The sequence below is a fragment of the Chiloscyllium plagiosum genome, chromosome 6 (genome assembly GCF_004010195.1).
Source record: "Chiloscyllium plagiosum isolate BGI_BamShark_2017 chromosome 6, ASM401019v2, whole genome shotgun sequence".
NCBI classification, from domain to species: Eukaryota; Metazoa; Chordata; class Chondrichthyes; order Orectolobiformes; family Hemiscylliidae; genus Chiloscyllium; species Chiloscyllium plagiosum.
The window spans coordinates 73,456,579-73,466,493 of record NC_057715.1 but is presented as its reverse complement, the minus strand read 5'-3'; the positions used below and the strand labels follow the sequence as shown (position 1 = coordinate 73,466,493).

At 39.6% G+C, this 9,915-nt stretch overlaps 1 protein-coding gene across 3 annotated transcripts in view; it reads left to right on the top strand.

The window, feature by feature from the left end:
* The window catches only part of cwf19l2 (CWF19 like cell cycle control factor 2), a 137,794-nt gene extending 128,191 nt beyond the window's left edge, over positions 1-9,603 (top strand). For all 3 annotated transcript variants that reach the window (XM_043691833.1, XM_043691831.1, XM_043691830.1), the window contains exons 16-18: positions 1,430-1,510; positions 5,620-5,721; positions 9,114-9,603. In XM_043691833.1, coding sequence (XP_043547768.1) covers positions 1,430-1,510; positions 5,620-5,721; positions 9,114-9,254 — 324 coding nt within the window. In that variant the 3' untranslated portion in view covers positions 9,255-9,603. The remainder of the gene's footprint in view (positions 1-1,429; positions 1,511-5,619; positions 5,722-9,113) is intronic.
* The last annotated feature ends 312 nt before the right edge of the window (positions 9,604-9,915 follow it).

The following is a 9,915-nucleotide window of genomic DNA, read 5'->3' as shown; positions in this document are numbered from 1 at the left end:
TCTAATCTCTTTTCAGAATCTCAACCTTTTCCCTTCCTATGTCGTTGGTTCCAATGTGGACAGTGACCTCTTGCTGACCCCTCTCCCCCGTGAGAACATTCTGCACCCTCTCCGAGACATCCTTGATCCTGGCACCAGGGAAACAACACGCCATTCTGCTTTTTCTCTACTGGTCACAGAAACGTCTGTCTGTACCTCTGACTACAGAATCCCCTAACACAATTGATCTCTTGGAAGCCGAGGTACCCCTTGTTGCATTAGAGCCAGTCTCAATACCAGAAACTTGGCTGTTCGTGCTATGTTCCCCTGAGAATCCATCACCACCTACATTTTCCAAAACAGCATACCTGTTTGAAATGGGTATATCCACAAAAGACTCCTGCCCTCGGTGCCTACCTCTCTTACCCTTCCTGGAGTTAACCCATCTATGTGACTGTATCTGAGACTTCCCCCCTTCCTATAACTGCCATCCATCACATACTGTTGCTGTTGCAAATTCCTATTGCTTCTATCTGTCTCTCCAACCGACCCACTCGATCTGATAAGATTCGCATCCAACAGCATTTATGGCAGATATAATCCGCAGTAACCCCTAAACTCTCTTTAAACTCCCCACATCTGACAAGAAGTACATATCACTGCAAAGGCCATTTTTGCTCCTTCACAATCTACAGACCCAGAAAATAACACCGTCTTATTCCTCTACAAAACACTGCACTATGTTAAATTATGAGCTATGGCTTATATTTTAATTTTACTCAAGAGACTTATCTCCAAAAACATATAATCAAGAAAGAACCCACTGTACTCACTAATACAGCCTTTCTCTTGGACAGACTTAAAACAACAATTAACTTATCTGATTCTGTGTTGTGAACTTCGCCCAAACCGGTTCCTCCAAGATTAGGTGTGAAACTCACTGTTTGTTAGTTTTCTCAGATGCACTCCGATGTCCAGCGACACGAGTTCATAAACAGCAAAGGCAGTAACTGTGCAGGTTCTCTCTCTCTCTCTCTCTCTCTCCTGCACTGTCCTCAACATGTGCTTCCTTTGTCTGCTCTTCTTTTTAAACTGCTATTGTTTTGACCTCTTTTTTTCCAAAGTTCAAAAACAATGCAACTGCATATAAAACAGTAATTGCTGCTCCTGCAATTCGAGGAAATCACCTCCAGCACCTAAAATACCTCAAAAAAAGGAGCAGCTCTTACGGCCAGAAACTTTTCCCGTTCTCCATCTTGGATTACCCAGATCATAATATAATTGTTGACTTTGTGCTCGTAAATACATAGTTTTCAAATATAAATTTGCATTTAATTTGTTCTTTGCTTTTTAATTGCATTTCCTAAATGTAGTTTTGTTTTCCCTTTATCACAAAAATGTTCTCCTTATTTAATGTGCTCAAAATAACAATTGTGTAATTTTATGAAAGAAAGCAATCATGGAGGCTGATGAAGAGTGGGCCATGAACAAGAAGCTAGTTGATCTTTCCACAAGGGATATCCGCAGAGCTGTAAGTAATTATTTCTGTTATTTTAGAAATTCTTCAAATGCAGCAAACTTGTTTATTAACTGGCACCTGTGGGCCAGTTTTTCAAATGTTCAGGATGATCAAAGGGTACAGATAATCAGTAAACCCTGACCAAGTGAAATTTTGAGACATCAACATCCCTCAAAAAAAATGTCAAAACATGAACTCAGCTCCTAAAAAATCAATGTAAAAACACAGTAAATAATAGAAATGAAATGCGGTGTTATACACATCACTGTTATGTTTTATTTACAGCATAAATACTCAGACATTGTGATATTTAAGGTATATAATTTTTGACAGTTTATCGAAAGTGCTGGTTGATAAAGTGCTTGTTAAAACAAAGCTTACTGTACTTGTATTTAAGGACTCTTGTCAAGGTAATTTTCATATTTGTGTTGGTATAGTATGTAATCAGATGTAGCAGTGGGATATTGCAAATGTTTAAACGAGTACCCTTACACATTAGCTATTTATTTCACAATGCGCAACTTTTCCAGATTAATATTAGATGACAGAGACATGACTGTTTCACAACATGAAATTAGGTTCTTCAGCTCCATACTTATGCACAATCAAGACTCTGTTAACAATTTTTAAAATTCATTCTTGGGATGTGAAGTGAGCGTCGTTCACTTGACCAGCATTTAGTGCCCTTCCCTAGTTTTGAGGTGGCTGTGTTGGGCTGTCCTCTTGAACTGTTACAGTCCATGTACTGTTGACAGGTCTGCAATGCCATTAGGGAAGGAGTTTCAGGATTTTGACCCAGTGATATTGAGGGATAGCAATATTTTTGCATGTCAGGATGGTTTGTGACTTGGAGGGGAACTTGCAGGAGGTGGTGTTTGCGTGTATATGTTGCCTTTGCCCTGTTAGATGGAAGTTGTGAGTTTGCAAGGTGTTTTTTGAGGAACCTTTGGGGAATTTCTGCAATACATCTTGTAAGTGGTGCACAGTGATGGTAGGGACCTCTGAAGGAGCTCGAGATGGATCCTACATTTGGTGAGGGTGCTAGCTTATTAATCCAGAAACTCAAGGAATCTTATGGGTACAAAAATAGAAATTGCTAGAAATGCTCAGCAAGTCTGGCAACATCTGTGGAGAGAAAGCAGAGTTAACATTTCGGGTCAAGTGACCCTTCCTCAAAACTCAACCGAAAATGTTAAATCTGATTTACGAAAACATTAAATCAGTAAACCACCTGGATTTTTCCAACGAATGACAGTAGTTTCATGTCATCATTAGTCTTAATTCCAGATATTTATTGAAATGACATTCCACTACCTGGTGTGGTGGGAGTTTACCCCAACCCCCCAGCAGATTTGAAATAAAAACTGAAAGAACAGCAGAGGCTGTAAATTAGAGACAAAAATAGAAATTGCTGTGGAGAGAAAGCAGAGTTAATGTTTCCGGTTGAGTTTGACCTGAAAAAATTAACTCTGCTTTCTCTCCACAGTTGCTACCGAACCTGCTGAAGTTTATCAGGAATTTTGTCTCTAATTCACAGCCTCTGCAGTTCTTTCAGTTTTTATTTCAAATCTGCTGGGGGTTTGGGTTAAACTCCCACCACAGCAGATAGTGGAATGTGATTTCAATAAATACCTGGAATTAAGACTAATGATGACATGAAATCGCTGTCAACTGTTGGAAAAATCCAGATGGTTTACTGATCTCCTTCAAGGAAATAGATCTGTCATCTTCACCTGGTCAGGCTTACTCTTGATTTCAGACCATAGCAATGTGGTTGACTCTCTACTGCCCTCTGAAATGGCCTGGGAAGCCACATAGATGTCACAATTACTATGAAGTTTTAACCAAGAAATGAAGCCAGGCGGACCACCAGGCAGTGAACAAAGTACCAGAAAAGACCCTGCTAAAAATCCTTTTTACTAACATCTGGGGACTAGTACCAAAATTGGGAAAACTGTATCATTGACTTGACATACCCATGACGCCATATATTACAGACAATGTCCCAGACAACACCATTACCGCGCCTCATTATGTCCTGTCCCACTGGTGGGTCAGACCCAGCGGAGGTGGTGGCATAGTGGTACACAGCTGAGAGGGAATTACCTTGGGACTCCTCAAAATTGACTCTAGTCACCATGATGTCTGTTGGCTTCAGATCAGACATGAGCAAAGAAGCCTCCTGCTGATTACTAGATTCTCCCTCAGCTGATGAATCAGTATTCCTGCATATTGAACACCACTTGGAGGAAGCACTGAGTGTAGCAAAGGTGCAGAAATGTCCTCTGGTTGGGGAATTGCAATGTCCACTGCCAAGAGTGGATCAGCAGCACCATTAAGTTGGATGGGTCTTAAAGGATATTCTTGGTAGATGGGGTCTGCAGCAGGTGGTGAGGAAACCAACAAGAGGGAAAAACATACTTGACCACCTCCTCACAAATCTGCCTGCTGCAAATGCATCTGTCCATGATGATATCAGTAAGAGTGACTGCCACACAGTCCTTGTGTAGACAACATCCCACTTTTACATTGAGAATAGCTTGCATCATGTTGTGTGAGTCAGATCCCAAAAATATCTAGCAACTCTTGGGCATCCATGGGCATTGTGGGCCATCAACAACAGAATTGTACTCCAGCACAATTCACAATACCTGGCATATTCCCCCACATTACAATTACCATCAAGCCAGGGGATCATCCTGGTTCAATAAAGAATGCAGGAGGGCATGCCAGGAGCAGCACCAGGAATATCTGAAAATGAGGTTTCAACCTGTTAAAAGTACAGAACAGGCCTACTTTCACACCAAACAGCATTGGCAGAAAATGATAGAGCTAAACAATCCCACAATTAATGGATCAGATATAAGCTCTGCAGTCCTACTACATCCAGTCGAGAATGGTGGTAAACAATGCACTACAGGAGGAGGCTTCTCAATTATCCCCATCCTTAATGATGGGCGAGCCTAACATATCGGTGCAAAAAATGAGGCTAAAGCATTTTCCGCAATCTTCAGCCAGACGTGCTGAATGGATAATCCTTCATCACCTCCTCCAGACCTCCCAAGCTTCACAGGTGCAAGTCTTCAGCCAATGGAAGTTACTCTGTCATTATTGAGAAGGTAAAGACACTGGATATTACAAAGGCTGTAGATCTGTGCTCCAGATCAATGTCAAGGACACTCCATGTGTACTTAAAGGGTAACTTGGTGACGAGATACTGGCTTCCCTGGAGTTATTTCAGAGGTCAGTACCTAGAAATTGATTCTGGCGAATCTGGAAGAGTTGCCATGTTCAACTAAATGGTAGATAGTGAATGATAAGGAGTCAAAAGGATTTTCTGTCTCTGGAGATAAGTTGAACCTGTTCAGCTGGGTTGCTGGCAACACAGTATGAAGATTCAAAAGCTCCGTGCCTCATCTCCTACGCCAACATTTGGAAGCTCAAAAAAGTTGAAAAATAAGTTAGAACAATAACTACTTTTACCTAAGTGTAAAGCAACCAACATCTATCCCTGTGAAACAGCAATCGTGAAAGCCATTTAAGTAACCTGGCCAGTTTTGTTATTTTCTTTTATTTATCCCTTAACTATGTTTGTTTGTTGTGTATGTGAATGGGATCTGAAAACAAGTGTCGCCTCTTGGTCGTTTGTTCTGTGTCAGACTACTCTCCTACGAACCTGACCTTGAGAATTTTTTAAAACAATCCCTTAACTATGTTTGTTTGTTGTGTATGTGAATGGGATCTGAAAACAAGTGTTTTGGATTTAAAGCATATGCATTAATCAGACTACCTGGTTGTTTAATGTTTTTCTCCACTAAAGTTATTTTGTATTTAATAATATAAGTCTTTTGTTTGAGGTACAAAAACTAGTGTTTGGAATGAATTATTCTCAGTGGGATTGGTTATTCAAAGGTATGGTTGAGAACCATTGGAGTAACTATTGGCAGTGTTTGATGGTTTCATTTTACTGTGTTTTGAATACAGAGGTGGTGAGGTCGATTTGGTTTAGCCATCTGTCTCTGTGCTATAACTTTGTTTTCATTCAGGTGCAGGCAACAATATGTTGCAAAGTCAATAATACATAAAAAGACATATCAACATTAATAATTACTGTTTTTCAGATTCCTAAAGGGCTCCCTTATTTTTCTGTGGATTTTGGTCTGCAAGGAGGATTTGCTCATGTCATTGAAAATGAAGAAAAATTTCCTACATATTTTGGAAAGGTAATCCCCATTTGCTTTTAACTTTGTATAGCTATGGAGCTTGATGACATAAATAATGAATTTGATGCTTTCAATGGTCGTCTTGACAAATGTTGGACCAGTATAAAAATCATAAAATGTTAAACTTATTAACTCTTAAGATGGCAAGCTAATTATAGTATATTTTATTTTTCTTTCAAATAATAAATTCTCATTCTTCTTGTGTTGGGCATATTAGGCATGATGATTGGGTTGCCAAGTGATCTTGGATTTTGCTATTGGCTGCGTCTCCATCATAGTCATCTTCAGTTGTGTCTTTAGGGGCCAGTTTGTGAATGGTGGCTTCTAAGCTGACACAGATGAGTGATTACGGCCAGAGGTTGACTCAAGTTTGTTTGTTTTTTCCTTCTGCCAAGCTCTCTTTTCTGCCCTCTGGTCACTCCTTTTGTCCTTTGCTTTCTTTGCACCTTCCTGACTGCTTGTTTCTGGGTACTCCAATATACAGCAACAACTTGCCATGTGTCAACTCCAATCTTAGTCGACTTGAGGTCTCACTTGCAGACAAACTTGCCATAGGGCAAGCCATCTTGGGGAATGTTGGGAATGCAATTATCTATTTGGCACATATGACTAAGAGTTACTTGAGGGTAAATAGGGTGTGCACCCCTGCATATTAGTGTACTTTCATATTTAGCACATTGTCATGCCATGAGATAACTATTATTTGGCTGCAAGAACAGAGGTGTTCGACTACGCCCCATTTCTTGGCTTGCATTATCTGTTCAGACATAATAATATCAATAATTCAATAATATCATAGCTGATCTGATTAGTCTAACTTCACATTCTCACCTATGCCCTAATAACCTTTCACCCCTTGCTTATCAAGAATCTATTTGCTTCTGCCTGTAGTACTGTGTGTAGTTCTGGTCACCCCACTCTAGGAAGGATATTATGAAACTGAAGAAAGTTCAGATAAGATTTACCAGAATGTTGCCAGGAATGGAGGGTTTAAGACATAAAAATAGAGTGGAAAGGCTAGGACTTATTTCTCTAGAGCATAGGAGGTTGAGGGGTTACCTTCCAGAGACTTATTAAATCATGAGAGACATAGATAAGGTGAATGACCAGGGTTGTTTATCCCTTTGGGTGGAGGAGTTCAAAACCAGGGGGCATATTTACAAGGTGAGAGGAGAAAGATTTAAAAAGGACATGAGGGGCATCTTTTTTACACAGAGTGATTTGTTTGTGGGATGAACTGCCAAAGGAAATGATGGATATAGGTAGAGTTACAACGTTTAAGAGAAATTTGGATAAGTTTATGAATTGGAAAGGTTTGGAGCGATATGGGCCAGATGCAGGAAAATCGTACTAGTTTAGTTTAGGAACATGGTTGGCGTGGACTGGCTGGACTGTTTCCATGCTGTGTGACTGTGACTCTATAAAAGCTCTGCTTTCAGTGACTGTTGAGTCCTAAAGACTCTTGACCCTCTGTGAGAAAAAAAAACTTCCTCATTGTCACAACTCGTTGAGGTAGGTGCACAAAAAATTCAACTCCATTTTGTCAGAGCATTCACAAATGTGAACAGATTTTGTCAAACTATCCAAAGTTCCCAATTTACCTGAGTGAGAAACTTTGGTTAAAAGACAACTCTCACCTGGTTTTTCTACTTAACAGGAAGGTAACTGTTTATTATGAACAAATTGTCCTAAACTGTTAGCAAAAAGGAAATAGGAATTGCAAACTTGTAACTCTTATCTGCTGACCATTCTGATTGCTTATTTAGTCACTGTCATGTTTTATCATTGGCAGCCTTTTTCACAAAGTGAGCATGAGCAGAAGGTTGTGCATGTGCAATGTAAACCCTCCAGCAGTGTCTGAAGATGCACTCTTCATTTTAGTCATTACTGATGTCACGAGGTTGTTTGTATGGTGATGCTCTCTTCTATTGTTTGAGAATTCATCCTTTCTCAGTCTTTGAAGTTGTTTTATTGCTCCTTCAACAGAGGTTTTACAGGGAAAGGTGAGTGGAAGACAGCTGACGATTACTGGTAACGGAGTTCTGAGGAAGGGTCACGTTAACTCTGACTTCTCTCCACATATGCTGCCAGACCTGCTGAGCTTTTCCAACAATTTCTATTTTTGCTTCTGATTTACAGCATCTGCAGTCTTTTTGGTTTTTACTGTTTCCTCTGCAGAAGAGTGAGAGACAGAGTTTGCTGCTTTTGCTTTGCAGGCAGGTGGTCCTCAGTTGCACTAGCCCCACACAAACTAGGGTCATCTCTTCAGGAGACAATCAAAATGTTGTCAAGCTGTTGTCCCTAGTTAGAATCCATTAACACTTTGATGTCTGCTTTTGCTCTCACTGTTCCAGGAAAATTGCAACATTGATCACAGCTCACAATGTGCTCCGATAATGATTTTTATAACTGCCTCCATCTCTTTGCATGGTCTCTTTGATTTAAAGCCAAACTTTTCTTTTTCTCACTCTTTATCCAAAAATAAGTAAATAAAAAATGTGATATTTGCTTCATCTCTGTCTTAAATGGGTGATTGTTTGTTTTTAGACAGAGACCCTTCGTTTCAGTAACTGGAAGGTTCTGTGTTTGCTGAGCCAAGTGCCCGTGCATTAGCTTCTGCATCCAAAAACTCTGCCATGCACAGATCTTGGAAGTAAATTAGACAGAATGGCTCCCTAGATGAGATACATCCCAGGTTTTTCAACTAAACATAAAACAGTTGTCAGTGATTTGACTATAGCTGCAAGTAAAATTGATGGACCAAATAGCCTCTTGCTGGGCTATAAATGTCTATGAATTGAATGCAGCTGTGGTGGAAGCACAATTTGAGAAAGTGTGTTAGGTATAAACAGGTTTCAGCCCTGCATCTGGTCGTGATTGCCAGCACCATCACATCCATGGAGACGAGGAGATACAATTGTGCCTGTCCTTCACTCGTTAGGTATTGCTTCATCTGTTTATGTTATATTGTCCTTCAAGAAAGAGAAGTGAGTGTGATCCAATGTGCTTGAGTGATATGCTGCCATAGCGAAACAGCTGGATGTGTGTGCAAGCTGTTCCTGAGCACACTGAATCTGAAAGGATGGGTTAGTTGAGCAAGTGAAGGCAATATAATTGTAAAGACCAAAGCTAACAAAAACAGAATAGGACACCTCAATGCTAATAAGATTTTAAAAATTGCAATCATCGTAAAGGGTAAGTTTAAAATGATACTAATTACTTTCTAACTGGTAGATGGGGCAGTGCATGTCAACTCCAGGCACACTCATTGAGCATCTTAAAAGAGAAGGAGGAAGTTGACCGTGACCAAATGTCAAAATGTTTATGCAACTGGATTAGGATGCCAAAAGGTTCACAGAAGAAACATTGACTTCTTTTAAATTTCTTTGAAGGAAATAGTTGGAGGCATGTTAGACCTGGAGCCTCGGCGTTGGAGGAAGAAAATCAGAGAAAGTTTTGATGATCAGAGGAAGAAAGTGCTCCAGTTCTCACATTGGTGGAAGCCGTATGACTGTACCAAAAATAAGCAATAATGCTACCTATCGTAGAAAAATGGCTATAGATTGCTGAAACCTGGCATTGGACAATGGAACTATGTGCTTCTCTACATGGTTTTCCAAGAAGATAATGAAAGTTTGGAAATAATGACTAATTTCAATTTTTTTTATTGAATATTGAGAAGACAAAGTAAGCAGTTAGATCTGAATTTTGTACTAAAATTAATTACAAATTGGTATTATTTTGTACTATAAATAGAAAATCCAGAAACCATGGTATCTTGATGCTTGCTGTTGGATACTGTAATTTTAATTCATCCTGAACTTTGAGATTAAAAGTCATTATTTCAGTTAATGTTTATGTAAGCAAATAAAATTTGATATGTAAACAATGGTGAAATTTCATCCCCAACACTGGGAACACTTCTCCACATGTTATTTGTTTACTGCAAGAAAGATGGAATATAGAAGTAGGGATGTTTTGATCCAGTTGTATAGAGCATTGTTGAGGCTGCATCTGGAATACTGTTGTGGTGTCCAGCTTAAGAAAACATGTAAACACGCTGAAAGCAGTTCAGAGAAGGCTTGCCTGACTAATTACTGGAATGATCATGTTATTCTATTAGGACAGATTGGACACGTTGGGCAGTTTGGGCCTGTAACCATTTGAGTTCAGAAGAATGAAAGGTGATATTAT